Genomic DNA, 19,262 nt, shown 5'->3' with positions numbered 1-19,262 from the left:
AGTCAGGGTGGTGAGTGGTTTGGTGATTTTAGAGAAGTTTTGAATGAATCTTCGGTAGTAGCCAGCAAGACCTAGGAATTGGCGGATTTGTGTTGGCGTTCTTGGTGCTGACCAGTTCTTGATTGCCTTGATTTTGGAAGGGTCCACGTGTATTCCTTCTTTGCTGACTACGTGACCTAGGAAGTCCACCTTTCGAATCCAAAACTCGCATTTTTAAAACTTTGCGTACAACTTCTCTGCCCTTAATGTTTCCAGGACCTGTCGTAAGTGCTGGCTGTGTTCTTCCTTACTCCGGGAGTAGACAAGTATATCGTCTATAAAAACTATTACGAACTTGTCTATGTAAGGTCGACACACATGGCTCATCAGGTACATGAATACTACAAGTGCATTTGTTAAACCGAAGGGCATCACTACGAATTCATAGTGACCGTAGCGAGTTTGGAATGCGGTCTTAGGAATTTCTTTTTCCTAAACTCGTAGTTGGTGGTATCCTGATCTTAGGTCAATCTTTGAGAAGAAACTTTCTCCTTGTAGTTGGTCAAAGAGGTCATCGATTCGAGGCAAAGGGTATCGGGTTTTGACAGTGAGCTTATTTAATTCCCGGTAGTCTATACACATGCGGAACGATCTGTCCTTCTTCTTCACGAACAAAACCGGTGCTCCCCAAGGTGAGAAGCTTGGTATTATAAATCCTTTGCTTAGAAGTTTGTTTAATTGACCAGACAGTTCCTGCATCTCTGACGGTGCTAAACGATATGGAGATTTGGCTAGGGGGGTACCTCTGGGAATCAAGTCGATTCGGAACTCGACTTGGCGTTCAGGAGGAACTCCTGGGAGATCTTCGGGGAATACATCGGGGAAATCACAAACTTCGGGGGATATGCTTGATATTCTTCACTTCTTGTGTCTTATCAACCACATGTGCTAAGAAAGCACAATATTCTTTACGAAGGTGTTTCTTGGCCTTGACGCAAGAAAAGATTTGGAGGTTCGTACCGGGTTTATCGCCATAAATAACGAGAGTTTTGGTTACTTGGCAGATTAAGACGAATGGCTTTTCGTAACATAGGATATCAGCATGGTGATAACTCAACCAATCCATGCCGATGATAACGTCAAAACTTTTTATTGAGACCAGCATAAGGTCGAGTTGGAAAGAATAATTGTTTAGAGTAAGGGTACATCCCATGTATATATCGTTTGTGCTCTCGGTCTTTCCTTTAGCCATTTCTCCAGTAAATGTGTCTTTTAGTGATTGGGGATTTTCTTTAAGTAGGTGTTTAAATTTATGGCTTACGAAGCTTTTCTCCGCACCACTATCGAAAAGAATGCATGCGTAAGAATTGTTAAGAAGAAACGTACCGATAACCATAGTTGGATCTGCTATCGCTTCTTCTTGACCAATTACCAATACCCTTCCTACACCGCCAACATTCTTTGCCTTAGGACAATCTGTCTGGAAATGTCCTATTTCACCATAACCATAACATGCCTGTCTTAATCCCACACCGGGGACTTGGGAGATGGGTTGTGTCGGCGCATTACAGAAACGGGCAGTGTTCCCCTTCCTGTTGCAATTTTTACAGTGCATTTCTTGGCAAACTCCCTTGTGATGGAAGTTGCACTTATTACACTTGGGAAGATTTCCAGCATATTGATTGGAAGGTGCTGGGGTAACAGGAGCTATAGCAGGAACGGTAGTAAGAAATGTAGTAGGAATAGTAGCAGCGTGTACTGCCATAGTTTGTTGCTTCTTTGAGGGCTCTTGTGACGGTTGCCCATTTCTTTTTTTCCAAAATTTCTTTTTGTTGCCACTCTCTTTAGGTTGATCAAGAATGGCTGTCATGAAGCCTTGGTGAACTCCATGATCCACTAGTGTTTGTGCCAAACGCATGGCACTATCGAAAGTAAGTGGGTTTGCAGCTATTACATTTCTCTGGATCTGGGGAGATAGTCCCCAGATGTACGTTTCCACTTTCTTGCTCTCCAAGGGGACCATCCCGGGACATAGAATAGCCAGGTCACTAAATCTGGCAGTATAAGCAGCAATGTCATCGTCTTTCATTGTTAGATACCAGAGTTCTTGTTCAAGATTTTGCACTTCGCCCCTCGGGTAGTATTCTGCTAACATTAGGACTTTTAAGTCTTCCCAGCTCATGACATTGGCTACTATGAGAGACAATTACTTGACATAATAGTTCCACCAAGAGAGGGCTCTGTCCAAGAAAGTGAAAGCTGCAATTTTGACTTTGCTAGTCTCAGGGCACACACATATTTCAAACACCGATTATGTCTTCTCAAACCAGTGTGTTAAAGCAATGACACCTCCAGTGCCATCAAAGGATTTGGGTTTGGAGTTCGTGAAGTCTTTATAAGAACACTCCTTTGGGTATCCGTTACTTTCTCTGTGATTAGAGTTGTTGGCACCACTACCCGCTCCGCTAGCACCGCTTGCGTGGATTTGAGTCATAGCAGCTGTTACTGCGGCCGTTATAGCACCCTGGAAAACTGCATGGTCGTACTGTGGTGGTGGCGGCGATGGTGGATTTGTTTTCACATTGTTGATGACACACCTCATTGGTCTGCGTGGAGGCATCTTTCTGCCATAAAGTGTAAAGATGAATTTATGGTAAGTCTCCAATAGTGATTATAAGTCAGATGTTATTGAACTATATTATTAGTTCTGTATGTAATATGTCCCGTCATTAAAGTATTCGCAAGTAATTTATAATAGAAGTCTATATAAAATAAACTTATGAATTTAATAGTAATGCCTCAAATGAAATTCAATGATTTGATCTATATTAGGTCCTTCTAAAATCACTTGGGGTATACAAGTTGTATGTAATTAAGATTGGATAGACTGTCGAACATAATGCGTCTGCGTTAAGTCCACAACCAAACAAGGAACAGGAACTCAAGCGGGCCTACCATTTCTAACTCAATAGAATCTTAATTACATATAACTTTAACATATATACTGGAGAATAGGATCTAAAGCGGTTGTGGTGGCGCCAACCTCCATGATCTGGTTGACAGATGCCCTCGTCTGTTCTCCAGGTCGGGTGATTCGTTGTACCATGACCGGGAGGGCTCTGTTTGCAGGTCCTCTGTGACTAAGATTATAAAAACCCCGTTCCACGCCGTAGGGGGGCTGCTGGCCTTGTTGTCTACTCCACTGCTCTAGGTTTTCCGCCCAATGAGGCGTGGGTCCATTGTAGCCGTAACGATGCGCTGAAACATGGGCTATGTATGGTGGATTAATAACTTCAGGTTCGGCATCCGAGTCTTCTTCTCCCTCCTCTTTGGAATCTTCTTCTTATTGTTCCTCCTCAGGATCCTCTTTAGGATCATCTTCAATCAATCCACCATTTCCCTGATTAGGGAAATAGAGGTCTCCAGGTAGGTCAAATCCTGCCATAATGTCTATACGAGAATAGAGGTAAGAAGCATAGAAAGAATCTAATCATGTTGTTTTATAGTATCACAAAATACTCGTATAGTATTTTAAATTAGTATGGTAAAGGTTCTCTGTATGGTTTGTTAGTAAATATAGACTCATAGTTCACTACGACCATTCCTCGACATACATTAATCACATCCTGGATAAATATAGTTGATCAGACTATATTCATCCCAGATCTGATTACATACCCCAAGACCTACTCGTAGTGTTCAATTTATCTAATACTTTTTGTTTTCTTATTTCTATGACACCGAACTAGTAAGTATGATTGAATTTATACTTTTATAAAAATATCGTAATATTTTAAAGTATACCTGTACAAAAATGTTACTTCAGATACTTTTTGTCCATTGTATTTATAGTTTGTATTTCATATGTGGTTTGATATACTTAGTTCACAATAAATCAGTCTTTGATACCAATCTGTCACACCCCCAAACAGGAACGACGGAAACATTCGGGGCGGAGGACGTCATGTTCAGTATCACACTAATTGCATAATACTACTCAAAGTATAACAACCATTACATTGATAAAGTATACTTTTACATTCGTGTTCAAATCAATGTATACTTGACACCAAAATGTTTAGCAAAAAACTAAAAGACATGACTATATGAAGCTCCGTCTTCTCAAAACCGGTGGATACCTTTTTACTGATTTCCTAAGAATACAAGTAGTTTTGAAAAGAGTGTCAACAAATAAGTTGGTGAGTTCATAAGCATGTTTGTAATTAAAATCTGTCATTTGTTCCTTGAAAATGTAAGTATGTTTTCCTATAAAATTCTATATTTTATGTTGTAAATGTGTTGTAGTCTTAATACCCTAAGACCAAAACTTGTAAATGTTATTGTACTCTGAGATAGTATAATGTAGTTTTAATTCACATATAACCATGAAAAGTATGTTTTCTCTGCACTGGAATAGTATTCTGTATATGTACTTGTATAAAAACTGTGTAATTGTAAGTGCCTGGATTCACCAGCTGTACTTGTAAAATATTGTTTTATAGTTTTATTATTTAATAAAACTATGTGAAGTTGTTTACTTATTCATACACTAATCGTATTGTTCAATACCAAATTGTGAGTTATCATAACCATGCTTGATGACCTAAGATGGTCTGAACACGATGTTCTTCAGGCGTCGCAATCGGTACTACATTTGTCACCCCTGGCCTGCCGACCTAACTGTAGCTAACAATTAAGGTGCAGGATTGCCAGTCCTGTATAGATCTATACACAAGTATCACGCTCTCCTTCCAAGAGACTCTGGTTATAATTTCAGGGCTTGGTTGGTACTTGGAATAGTACTTGAAGTATATCTCACAAAGCTATATTGAAGGTTAGGTGTAGAATAATGAAAAGCCATTTTATATTGATAAAATGGTATGTATGATTCATAAACTACACCAATTATAGTTTATACGTTCGTTTTTTATATGGAATCCCAAACTATTAAGGTAGTATGTTTATTTTAGTAAAAACAACAATTGAAAACTATTTGAAAAGTTTTGATATTAACACAAGATTTCCTTGTGTTTTACTTGTATTCCCCCTTAAAATATGAAAAGATAGTGAAAACGTAGGGGTATGAACTCACTTGATAAAGTGGTGATTCGGACAACACTTCGCTTCTTGAAATCATGAGTTTCTGCTGAAAACCGGGTTCTGCACGAGCAGAGTTTCAAACTGAAAAGACTCTTTTCTCAGGGACTTTGGGTGCTCCGGGGCTTTCTTCTAGTGTTAGGGAGGTTCCTTAAGCTTTGGGGGGTTTAGAGTGGCTTAAGAGGGTGTATAAAGTGAAAGAAAGAGTGAATTTGAAAAAGAGAATCAAGAGGCCTCGCATGCTATTTATAGAAGGGTTGCGACCCTCGGTACGCTGGGCGTTCCTGCGAGGGACGCTGCGAACAGGTGGCTGCGAACAGGTGGCTGCGAACGCGGGGCGTTCCCCTTCGGACCAGCCTTAGAATTCGGGCCTTGAATTTCAAAAATTCATAACTTTCGCATACGAGCTCCGTTTTTGACGTTCTTTATATCCACGTGTAGGTGAGACCGTACTCTACAACTTTCATTTAGAATTTGTTGGCAAATTTTAAATTTATTTTTAAAGTTATATTTTTTAAAGGCCGGGACATGAAAAGTCCGTTAAAAAGTCATAATTTTGTCATCTGATGTTCATTTTCGTCTGTCTTTTTACCGTTAAACTACTATTGATGAGATATTTGATTCTCATTTAGGTTGTGTCGGCTAAAAATCACTCGATCTATAATTCGAATTCCGAGCTGCACACTACTGTGTCAAATCTTAGAAAATTTATAACTTCTTCATACGAAGTCAGATTTGGACGTTCTTTTTATGCACGCTCTCGGTTTAACGTATACTACGACTTTCATTTAGATTGTTAAGGCTAAAAAGCATTTTATTGTAAACTCACTTTTTACAACACACAGTGTCGTGCCGGTTCTGTCGCGAAAATTTGATAGGCCATAACTTCTTCGTTATAGCTCAGATTTCGACGTTCTTTATATTTCCGGAATCCTGGTCACGACCACTACAACTTTCTTCATAGATGTCGGGTTTATCTAACATTTTATCTTAATTTAATATTTCTTTATTACTTTAAAACGAGTTACAAGTTGACCTAGACTATTACATTGACTTTAAATAACAGTTTGTTACACCTCCTATAAATAGTCCTTGGACGAAATCTATAGGGCCTCCCTATAGAATTTCGTCCACTCCTAATTAAGGAGTCGATCAGCCCAGTTTCACAACTATAAATGATTTGTAAAACATCCCCTGTAGTTTTAATCAGTTCCTTTAATCCCAGTATTAATTCCAAATTAATTTCTGATTAAATACTAACTAAATAACATGATTTCTAATTAATATATTATTTTCATAATACATTAACTAATCAATTTATTATTCCAAATAATAAATTCAACCTCTCTCTCCAAAAGTCATCCTGTCAAGTTGCTAAAGTGAATGCAACCCAAAAGTATCATGCTACTATCAAATTAAGTACACACCTATTATAGTTATGGGCTTAGACACCTAATCCAACAGTCTCCCACTTAGATAAGTCTAATAACTATAATTACAAGTATGAATTCAAAATTTGATCAGAAATCGTAGCTTTCAAAAAACCGCTGTCAAACTCTGACCTAGTCAGTTACAAGTCCTTAAGATAAGGGATCATATAATCCTCCGTTCTGCAAGATATCATGTGGACAAAGACATGGAATAAAATCATTCTCGTTGTCCAACAGTTTGTTTCCTGATTTCTTATTTGTATGACAAAGAACTTAATTGAACACATCAACTCAGTCCTGACCGGTCCCGGCATATAAGTCAACACAAAATCATCGAGGGGCCCAAGATATCGCTTTTACCCCTTGGGATAAAAGGAACATATAAACTTTGACATATATGCTTGTACTATTTAGTCATCAAATCGTACACAACAATAAGTTTTATAACATCAAGTTACTGATGCGTTTACACATTATCAATGCACAACCAACTCGTAAACAACAACTCATATATCTCGGTTTAAAGACTATACGATATTATCATCTCATAATTACTCGTGATAAATTCCATTAAGTAATTCTATGAGCGTGGGTTTAATCCAATACTTAAATTCCCATTTCAGGAATACTCATGAACGTTGCAGCAAACCATTGTTATGCCTAAACACTTAGACAATCTACATGCGAATTCATGACAGTCTTTATTCACTACTTACTTCCAAAGTATGATCGAATGTCGATAATTTGAATAATCCAATTATTCGGGAAGTAAAACATTGAAAGTTGAAATACAAAATAAACAATTGACAAAAGATAGTAAGCAATACTCATAAATAAATCTCCACTACTTAATCATCAAATTGCAATTACATTTATATTGTTACAAGTTTCTAAAATATCTATCTAATCACTAAAACTATTATCGTCCTTCAAACCAATGCTCCTCGTATGTTGAACGTGCTTAATCCTACTCAGACCCTTTGTGAGGGGATCTGTAGGATTCTGTTTTGACGATACCCTCTTGACGACGAGCAATCCTTCTTCTACCTAATGTCTAATGAAGTGGTATTTTCTGTCGATATTTCTGGATCTTCCATGGTCCCTTGGTTCCTTGGTCAAGGCAACCGCTCCACCATTATCGTAAAAATCTCCATGGGCTCCTTTTTGGCTGGCATAACTCCAAGGTATCCAATGAAGTTCTTCAACCATATAGCCTCCTTTGACGCTTCGCTCGCAGTTATATATTTTGACTCACGTGTTGAATCAGCCACAATCTCCTCTTTGGAACTTTTCCAACTCACAGCTCCTCTATTGAGTGTAAACACCCAACTAGAATTGAACCATTCAAATCATCAAATGAGTAGCGAACACCTGGTCTAAACAATGCGTGAAATGAAATAATGTTTCCCGTGATTTTTGACGAATACCAATAATCTATCAAATCTAAAATAACTTCACTACTAAGAAAAAGATGATAAGTTCCAATCTTGGTAACAGTAGAAGATTGCCTATTTCCCATGATCAGATTCATCCTCCCATGCTCCATCTCTTCACTTGCTTTTAGTGCCTGCAAATCAGAAAAAATATGAAAACTACATCCTATATGAAAGACCCAAGAACGAGTATATTGTGACTTATTAGTTTGAATAGTGTATATACCTGTTGACGATGGCTTCACCTTGCCATCCTTGATGTCTTGGAAGTATTTGGGGTAGCTCCTCTTCCAATGGCCATTGTCACTGCAATTGTAATAACTGGCCGCTTTGGGGTCACTAACAGCTGGAATGTCTGAGTTAGGCCTTGTCTTTCGGTCATTCCTAGATGACCCAGCCTGGGTCTTGTTCTTCCAGTTAGCCTTGGAAACAACCTTCTTTTTCTTCCTTTTTCATTTACCAATGGCAAGAAAAGGAGCATTAGTAGAAAGGGTTAGATTCTTTCCCTTCATTCCTGACTCAACAGTATGTACCAAGTTGTGGAGTTAGGCCAATGTGTTTTCTGTGTTGTTCAAATGATAGGCCAATATGAACTGATCATAACAACTTCGCAAGGAGTTCAAGACCATATCTATGGTCAACTCCTCATCATAATGCACATTGAGCATAACAAGGTGTTCCATGTATATTTGCATTCTTTGCACGTGGTGGCACACAGACTCTTCCTATTTTAGCTTGCAAGCCATGAGGGACTTGAACACTTTATATTTCTCATGATGAGCTCTCTTGTGGTACTTTTCCACAGGGCCATTGTTCATCTCATATGGCTAGTTGTCCTTATAGAACTCTGGAACCCAGGAGCCATTATAGCGATCATGATGCAAGTAACTTTTGTTGAATCATTGTAGTGTTTCTTGTAGCAGGCTAGTTGTTCTGGAGTAGCTTTGGATTCATCGATTTCAACGAGTTTTCTTCAAGGACATACTATTTGCCCTCAAATCGAAGAGTAATCTTGATGTTTCACATCCAATCATTGTAGTTGTTGCCATCAAAGGTCACCTTGGACACGATAAAGAGTAGCGAGAAACCCGAGTGGTGGGTAGACGACGATGGAGCAGAAGCATCACGAGGAGTAGACATTTATAGAGAAAAAAGAATAGTTTTAGTTAGATGACAATAATCCTTAATGTTTTAACCCATAATAAATAAGTAAGGCTAGGATACAAAGTAAAAAGTAACAACTAATAAGAGGAATGACGTAATCTTATTGCAAATTTATGAAAGTAGGTAAAAGCAATTTACCAATTTCGAACTTTGAAATTCCTACATCTTTTGAGATTCATTGATTCTATCAATGACATGTTTATTGTCAGACTATGCCCTTCTAATTGTGACTGTGATACCGAGGATCACAAACAAGATGTGAAGAACCATACAAATATGCTTGCCAATCTCGATGTCATTTATCATCTCATATTAATGTGTCAGTTAGCCACACACGCTCCATTAATCAATGATAATTTTCGAAATGCCCATTATTACTCTTTATTGTAACTATTAGTGTGCCTGTTAAACACACACGCTCCACTAAATACAAATAAAGTATAATGTGCAATTTTATGGATTAGCATACTTTTCACATTTTTCCTAAAGTAACTAAGAATGGGATTTTATCAAAATAAAAAATTATTTACTTTTATAGCATTATACTTAATAATGAGATTATATTCTATCACATACGTTCGGCAAACGACCCTCAACCAAACAAGGAGGCAATGTGGGAGAGTAAACACCCATTCAGCTACCATTTTATACACAGTTTCGTTATACCCCCTTCATAGTTCAGCTACTTGAATGAGGCGTACTAGCGATTTGACTGACTTTGTCTTAAAGATATAATATTTGTTAAATTATACACACACACGCACACACACACACACACACACACACACACATATATATATATATATATATATATATATATATATATATATATATATAAGGTGAATTTTAGAAACTTTTCTAAAATACTAGGTTTATTAAATTTTTGAAATTAAAGAATTAATTTAATTTAAATAAACCAATTAAGATTTAACATTAATTATTAGAATTAATCAATATCTGAATTAATCATTTACACACTTAAAAATTAATTGTATTAATCAATTAAATAAGTAATCACGTCAAAGATTTATCTCTTAATTTGTAGGCTTTTATTTAATTATCAAATATATAGACAAATTTGGATTTGGCAGATATAAAATAGATAGTTACCAAATAATGAGTATCCAAAAATATATTAGAAAGAAAAAAACCGAACAAATCGAATATTTCCAAAAATCGAAAATTTTATTTGTTCAATTCAGTAATGTGTAATTAGATGAAAGATAACCATAGACTCTGATACCACTGATGGAAAACACAGGTTACAAAAAAATGCTCTAAGCTGAAAAACATTTAACAATTAAATGATTAGAGCGCATGCAACCTAAGATGATCTATGTCTTTCATATAAAGGTAACATACTATGAACTATCAAACTACAATAATCCTAGTGAAATTAGAATTCATAAAGGAAGATTACATACCTCTTGATTTGTTATAGTAAATGAACATAATATCATTCTTCAAAGCTTTTCGAAGGAAGCTCCAGAAATCTTGTGCCTCTGATGGTTTACACCCAACCCTAGCCACTAGGAGACTTGAAGAAAGAGGATAGAGAAGATCAAATTTTCGGCCTTGGCTCTTAGAAAAAAAGTGTCCGAAAATTTTAGATCATAGGGTTTATTTATACTTGAATTAAGAAACCCTTGATAACCCTAATTTGAATAAAGTAGTATTAATTCAAATTGGTAATTATCCAGCTTCCTATTTATCTGCAAGGAATATTCCAGATGCCCTGGAATATCCTTAGAAACCATACATCCCTTCCAAGGAAGATTTTGGAACCTCTTGCTCAAATATTGAACAATTATAATTAGAACCCTCCACTTTTAATTGATACAATTAATCCTAAAATTAATTCTAATTAATTTCTGATTAATTCTTAATTAAATATTACTATTTCTAATTAATATATTATTAATTTATTAACAAATTCATTTACTGCTATTTATTAATCATATAATAAATCAACAAATCAGTCTCTCTCTCTTTCTCTCTCTCTCTCTCTCTCTCTCTCTCTCTCTCTCTCTCTTTCTTTCTCTCTCTCTCTCTCTCTCTCTCTCTCTCTCTCTCTCTCCAAAAGTCATCCTATTCAATTCGTAGGTTTGAGGGCAACCCAAAAGGACTTTGCTAATAATTCAAGTATATACTAGTTCAGCTGTTGGCTTAGACACCTAATCCAACATATTTAGCTCACTTATGGGGTTTGAACTGACTGTAATGTTTTGTAATATGGATGATTCATCATCAATGACCATCTCCGGTTCATATGACTGCAATGTGTCGTCACATGGGATTTGATATAAGGATTCTCTAGTATGAGGATACTGAGGTGATCAGTTGGCATACTATAGTGAGTGGGCGAACAAGGCGAGTGATCCACCTAGATCCATACAATCTTTCATCACGTAGACTCTTGAGCCTGTAGTTCACCATAGATTTTTTATAGCAACACATTTTTTGATCTTGTTGTCTCCTTGAACTATTATCATCGTCGTAGTCCACTGTCTTCCCAAAGCATTTACGAACTATAGGTTTGTTTCATGATCACTTCAAGCGATACTCGCGTTTGAGAGTTTCATGCTGATGACCTTTGATCTTTTCATAGAATCAACAAGACTTTCTCCAGGGATATCTTTGAAGTTGTTGAAATCATTCAGGGTTGTGGTTAGCTTCTTGTCTTGAGATTGTTCAGTTCCTTTATATATATTCTTGAGAACATCCCAGATTTCATTAGCAAGATTGTAGTTGATGATAAGATCAAAGTTATTAGGAGGAACACCACAAGAGATTTCATAGAAAGCAATTTCATCTTTCTCCATCTTATCTAAGTCATCGTTGGTAGGTCTGGTCATGAAAACTTAACCACCTCCAAGTCTAGCTTGTGTTCTATCAGTCACAATGGGTGAAAGGATGGGTACATGTGGTCCTTTTTCTACTGATCTCCATACTTCCTTACTAATTCTTCTTAAATATCTCTCCATTCTTTTAGAGAAATGATGATACTCACTCGAAACAAGTACTTAAGCTCGATTTAAACCTCCAACATTGTTAGATACATTTAAAGAGTAAACGTGTGCTATTTTCTTTAATCTTTTTTAAAAAAAAGTGAGCTGAGTGGTATAGAATAACTTTTAAATCAGAGTTTTTCTATAAGATTATAGAAGTTTTTAGAAAAGTTAGAAAACAACCATTCTAAGTTGTTGAGAGAAGAACCTATGCTTAAAATATTATGGTACAGAATATTAAGTTAATCTCATGGATCTTTAGATAGATTAACAATAATAAGATTGCAGATTTAAAAAGGAAACATAGCAGCAAAATAAAACAACAAATATAAGCAAGTTCCAAGATACTTGTTAAATCGTAACATGGTTTGCATGCAAACACATGTTACTAAATTATGAACAACAAAGTATGACAAGATAATGGAGATAAGGAGACTTGTATTTCAATATTGTAAATATTACAAGGAAAGTGAGATCCAGACACGCTTTCTATCATTCACCATGGCCATCTATATATAGAAGCAAAAAGTACATGTATCGACCGGGTCATTACAAAAAGTAAGATAAGGATAGGCGACCATGCTTGACACGCCTAAACTGACACATACAATCAAACAGTCAATGTCAGTAAAAGCTGATCCATGTAGTATCTCCTCGGAAACACAAAATGAAAAATTTCCAATAGGTATTTACGAAGTCTCCATCATCTCAGGTCTTCATAAACTATTTGGCATAAAAAACGAAAGCAACTCTTTGCATTAGTGAAGCTCTAACTCTTTGCATCCTCTTAAGAATCCTTTTAGCTGTTGAGGGTCACTTCATGCTTCAACAAGCGACACATCAAGATCATCATGGCACATCAATTGTCATGGTGGCACATTATACAATAATCCTTGAGCATCTTCAACTTTTGAGCATCCTTGGACGATCTTCAGTATTATAGTGAACATAAAAATATGTGTCACATCAGGGATACCATGGCACTTCAAGAAACACATGTGGCACACCTTGCACCAAGATGGCACATCTTGTACGAGGAATGTCACACCTTTTCCAAGGGTGGCACATCTTCCTCCAAGATGGCATTCCTTCTCCGCAAATGGCACACCTTCCTTCAAGTTGGTACATATTCCTTCTAGTTGGCACACCTCCTTCACAAATGGCACATCTAGACACCAAAGTGGCATACTCTCACCATAGTGGTACATCCAGCTTCATGAGTAACACACTTGCTTCCTAGGTGACACATCTAAACACTAGATGTCACACTGTAACAATTGGTAAAAATAGGTCAAATTTCCTTAGTCAAACCATCGCAACCCCACTGTAATAGGACATATTGTATGTTGATCTATATTTTTATAAGCAATTAAGGTTCTATTATCCTTAATTACTTGCGGATTACTCAATTCCTAACTCAGGCATGGGCCTAATATTTGATCTCCTTTCTATAATATCTTTTTAACATAAAGCGAAATCAATTGCACGAAAACTGTCGACTCAGAACTGTTTAGACACAAATCTTTATATGACATTTCACGGAGTTCCGTGTATTGGAATTAAATTCAATATACATTTTTAATATATTGTACATATATTTTATTATATTATAGGGTAAATAGAGCAATTATGACTTTGCATATATTGATGTTGCAAATTAGAGAAAATGGAAACTTAGTGTCAAAAATGGAAAATATTGAAAACTTAGTGTCAAATTGCAAAAAAGAAAAAAAATGAAAACATGGTATCTTTTGCGCCACTTTTTTTTGCTTCCGACACGTCATCATATCACGTCAGCAGTGGCAACCGAATGACCTAAAGTAAACCGGTCAATAAGTCAAAATTGCAACAAGTTGAAAACACAGTGCCTTAATTGTAACAGAAAAAATGTGTTGCCAAAATCGAAAAATGTGAAAAGTTAATGACTTTTCTGCCATTTACCCTGTTTATATCCAATGAATTCATGTAACCTAATGTATTATTAGAAAGCCATTCGACAAAATAATAAAATCTTTCTCCTGTGTTAGCCATTGGCATAACCGGTATTCTTGATCCTGTGAACAACATACGTAAATTGATTGTGTCTTTGTTTTCGTTTTGCATTATTACCCAATGTGAAATATTCTATCATTTGTTGAAGACTTGAAGGGCTTAAACCTACCAAACTTCCTATCTGGAGTTTCACAGAAGCACAGTCTACCTATAAATGAAAAATAGCTAATGAACACAAAGATATAATTGTGGACAAGAGTCGAGTGAAAGAGATGAAGGTATATGTGATATTTATGACTCCTATATCTTAGGGAATCATCCTAATCTCTTAAGATGATTGGCCAATCAAATAGTATTAATGTGTCCGTTTGGTGAAGCCTGCCCAGGATTTGAATGGAATAGTGTAAGGCAGTTGAAATAGTGAGAGCTGATCAAGTCTTCACACTTCTACAACTTCCAAGAAGATATAGCTTACTTTTTTTACATCTATTTATGCCAAAAAAACACTATAATGTTTGACTACACACTGATCTGATTTCTTCTTCATAGCACCCGCACAAGACCTGCACGATTTCTTTCATTGAAAGACATCCGGTTTGTGTAGATTGAAGACAATTTAAAACAAGTTGAGCCAACTTGAATGCTCCTTTTGGAGGATAACCATTATGTAGAAGTTGTGGGTCCATAATCAATCCCAATTTAAACTCATTTGCTAGAAATATAGTAGCCCATTCCACCAAATTTTGCTTTCCTGAGGGACTCTTCTCATCATACAACTTCATCCCAGTTAGTATTTCGAGTAGTACCACTCCAAAAGAAGAGATCTCACTCTTCACTCCAGTACCTGCCAAAATGGGGTTTGATTGGTCACTCTTCTCATCTAAGTCAGGCTTTTTAGCCGTTGAGTAAATGATTTCTCAGACAAGTGGATGTCTCTATGTTCTGGTGTGGTGTAAAGAATATGCAAAGGAATTCACTTTTAAAGAAGAAGATACCATCTTCAGCTAGTGAACTGAAAATACCAGCCAATCCATCAAGTACATAACCAAACCGCTCTTTTGTGGCGTATAAATTTTCCACTTCAAAATCCGATAGTCGAGCATTAAAATCCTGAAAACAAAAAGCATGAGAAAGAAATTAAAACCTATGTAATGCTGAGATGAAAAATCCAAGGGCATCACACACAGTCTAATTTACCATATCCACCAATATATGATTCGTTTTAAATTGGCTATATGCTGGATGTTTCCTTCGATGTAAGAAAGCCAGGCCTTTAGCTGCTCCTACTGCTATTTTCAGTCTTAAAACCCAAGGAAGTGATGTGCTACCTGGCTCTGCATATATAACATATAATTTACGTCTTGAAGAAAACAAAGCCAGTCTATTTTTGCACTTAACGTTAACAACCGAAAAGCAGGGTCTTATTAATTAGTGTTGATTTTGGGGGAAGTTCATCCACATGTACCAACTTTGTGAGATGTAAGTCTGAAGGGTTCTGCAAAATTATAATTGGAAGACATGTATACCTATGAAAAGATACTTATCTAAACTTGTAGTGTCACGAATAAGCTCGTACAAGCAATAAAATTCTCCCCAGTGAGAGCAATATCCCAAGAGTTTGACAAGGTTTGGATGATTGAAATCTTCTAGTTCAAGTTCGAGCTGCACAGCCAAATTGTCAAATGTACATCAGTATCCTACTAATCTAGAATAGACTAGAAACCATGACAATACAGTACATGAGGTGTAATCATTATGCTAGCTCAAATAAGTCCTACATGATCATATCACATACTGAAATAAATACCTTCCACGTTTCAATATATTTCTTCCTAACATAAATCGCCAAACCAACCCCATATTTTGTTGGTGCATATGTTCTTTTATCAACCCAGCCTTTGTAAATGAGTTCATTTAAACTTGAGGAATGCTCCGTGTGTTCGAAATTATTTGTTGCACGTACCACTTCAGTGTATGTAAAATGTCTTACACTTCGATGATTAGATAGCTGAACATTCAGACCACTGAAATCAGATCTTCTTCTTACTGTTCCATCGGGCATCTCATATGTTCCTGCTACTTCACCATCCAGCATCATAGATTTTCTGCTTTCTGCATGATCAGGTGTAGGAGATTTTTTTCCTACTACCTCATTTTGAATCACAGATTTCCTTCCTACTGCACTATCCGACACCATGTCAACTTTTCCTGTGAAAAAAGACATTACCTTGTAAATGAATCTTCCTTCATCAATGACAGAATTCACATTTTCTCTTTTTTGTGAGAGAATTGATTCGAGCTTGACAACAACCTCTGCCATGGTAGGTCGCTGTTTTGGTTGGGTATGTAAACAACGACTTGCTAAGCTTGCAAACTCCTTCAAGCATTTTTTTGAGATTTGTCCCATCATTCTAGGGTCAATAATTTGATTGACTTTTCCCTCTTTGATTTGGCCTTGGGCCCAAGGTGCTAAGCCCCATTGCTCTTCATCTAAGGTTGAATCCACCGCTTGCCTCCCGGACACCACCTCAAACAATACAACTCCAAAGGCGTAAACATCAGATTTTCTTGTCAATTTTCCAGTATAGAAGTAGCATGGGTCCATATACCCAAATGTCCCTTTGACATTGGTGCTGACATAAGTTCTTGTCTGATCTATCGGACCAACTTTGGCCAATCCAAAATCTGAAATTTTAGCAGCAAAGTTTGCATCCAACAAAATATTGGATGCCTTCACATCACGATGTATAACTCCATTTTGGGTTGATGTGCCTGTGTGAAGGTAGTCTAATCCCCGAGCTGCACCTATGCATATCTTGAGTCGTTGTGACGAAGATAAGGCACAATCAGCTCTGCAAAGATGATCTTTAAGTGTACCATTAGGCATGAACTCGTAAACAAGGGCCATCTCTTTCCCTTCAATACAATAACCAACCAGAGATACAAGATTGGCATGCCGCAGCTTGGAAAGCACCTTAACTTCGGCCTCAAATTCATGGCTTCCTTGGTTGGACATGGTATGCAACCGTTTAACTGCAACTTGGCGTACAAACCCGATCTTGCTGGGATCACATTTATACACGTTGCCGAATCCACCACGCCCAATGACTAAAGTCTCGTCAAAGTTGTTGGTTGCCAATTGAATCTCTGAAAGAGTAAACCGTTGACATGTCTGATCTGGTAGTGTGAATAAAGAGTCAGTATCCATGACAGATGCACCTAACGTCTTCTGGGTAGCTTCCCTTGGCGCGGCCTTTACTTCTTGAAATCTCTTCTATCCAAAAAAAAGATTTTCAAACGTGTGGTAGGCAAAGGAAGGTTGCGTCTGATTAGTGGATGACCGTTGACTTTCTATCGTCTTCTCCAGACTTCTTGAAACAAAATCAGAACAATCATAAAACAATTCCAATTTGATTCCTAAACATCTCGTGATATCCGTGATATGTTAAAAACCCTTCTACCGATTCAGTGCTTATGAATCGATCTTAACGGGAACCTGTGGTTTTCCTGATAAGTTTGATAGCCGACAAGAGAGGAGAACATGGTCGAAGAGGGGATTGGGGAGGTGAATGAATTGAAAATAGTTAAAGAACATATACGTTGAGCCCTGATTAAACTTGATGAAAACTTAACTGAAAAAAACATCGTGGTTTACCCCCGGCCTTGTGCTCCATATGTTTCCGCCACTATCCATTGCAATAAAGGCATACACAGTAAGCCAACCGAACAAATGGCAGAGAAAATGGAGCAAGTGAGAAAACAAGATCAAAGTTTGGGTCAAAGGTCGCTAGTAGGCGTATTCTTCATGCCTTCACATTGACCAGAGGACAGAGATGCGACTGAAGTAATGGATGCATCATGAAAAGATGGAGCAAAAATGACTTGCTACCGAAATTACATTTTGGTATTGTTCACGATTTAACTAACTTTTATTATTATTATTATTATTATTATTATTTTACATATTTGACCATTACCCTTTTTTATACTTTTATATAATTTTAATTATTATTATTATTATTATTATTATTATTTTACATATTTGAGCATTACACTTTTTTATACTTTCATATAATTTTAATACAAGTGCTTATAAACCAAATATTTTATAAATGTTTTAACTTTTTTTTTAATACAATTTTTTTATAAGTTTCATATATTTATATCTAAGCTTTCTTTTACAAAATTTTTAAAGTTTTTCACAGATTTTATATGACAATTTAGTAATTTTTTATAATATTTTAAAATACTTTCGTTAAATACTAGTTTAAAACGTTGTAGTAAAAAAATTAAAAGTTTATAAACTTCTAATAAAAGTATTAAAAAGTTGGAATAATTTTAAAACATTTACATTATATAGATTTCTTTTTGTTTTTTTATTTGCTAAGTAATATTTTCTTTTTATTTTTTAAAAAGACCCTCCATACTTATTGTTATATATTTAATTTACTTAATTTTATTATTAGATATTATTTACTTTAAAAATATTGTATATGCTTAAAAACAAATTAAAATAAATTATAAGAGGCTATATAAAATATTTCACAAAACAAAAACATATTTATTAATTAACAAATGACGTTTAAAATTAATCAATATTTAATTATTATTTAGGAAATTATGGATATTTTAAAAATAACGTTTGGAAAAAATAATACATACAAATATGAAAAATAAAATAGTTATTAAAAATGGGGAAAATGACTTAGCAGGGTAATTAACTATTCGATTTATTCACATTTAGGCAACTTTTTTTGTATAAATATAATCATTTAACTTGTTAATTTGTTCACATATTACCATTGCCACCTGCTATAGCCGGTGCTCGGTGACAATGACAATATGTGAACACATATAACAAGTTAAATGGTCAAATGTGTACAAAAATAAAGAGTTAACCTAAATGTGAACAAAACGGCAAGCTGATTACCCTACTAAGTTATTTTAATCGATCATTAAATCATCATTAAATGAAATATAAAAGGCGAGTCCATCTAACTCTTATTACTTTGACATAGTTATACATATTTATCTTTTTATTATTTGTGGTTCGTTTATGTATTTTTGGTTTATAAAAGTCGAAGGTTTATAACTTTTTTTTGTCAATTTATCATTTTTGCAGATTTACACCATAAAAACTAAACATTTCTTTCAAACTT

At 35.8% G+C, this 19,262-nt stretch overlaps 1 protein-coding gene across 2 annotated transcripts; it reads right to left on the bottom strand.

The window, feature by feature from the left end:
* Window positions 1-14,346: 14,346 nt before the first annotated feature.
* On the bottom strand, window positions 14,347-17,987 carry LOC145124134 (uncharacterized). 2 transcript variants are annotated; one of them, XM_079059362.1, is made up of 5 exons: window positions 15,911-17,987; window positions 15,630-15,765; window positions 15,301-15,437; window positions 15,081-15,213; window positions 14,347-14,947 (listed from the first exon to the last, which is right to left on the bottom strand). In XM_079059362.1, the coding sequence occupies exons 1-5, from the start codon at window positions 17,309-17,311 to the stop codon at window positions 14,610-14,612; spliced, it is 2,145 nt and encodes a 714-aa protein (XP_078915488.1). In that variant the 5' UTR covers window positions 17,312-17,987; the 3' UTR covers window positions 14,347-14,609. The 2 variants fall into 2 exon arrangements, with proteins under 2 accessions (XP_078915488.1, XP_078915489.1); XM_079059363.1 differs by having other exon boundaries at window positions 15,099-15,213; window positions 15,911-17,986.
* Window positions 17,988-19,262: the final 1,275 nt, after the last annotated feature.

Source organism: Lactuca virosa, chromosome 7, assembly GCF_052849685.1.
Source record: "Lactuca virosa cultivar CGN04683 chromosome 7, Lactuca_virosa_CGN04683_v6, whole genome shotgun sequence".
In the NCBI taxonomy this organism is placed as follows: Eukaryota; Viridiplantae; Streptophyta; class Magnoliopsida; order Asterales; family Asteraceae; genus Lactuca; species Lactuca virosa.
Note: the sequence above shows the minus strand (reverse complement) of the source record. Positions and strands in the feature narration are given on the sequence as shown.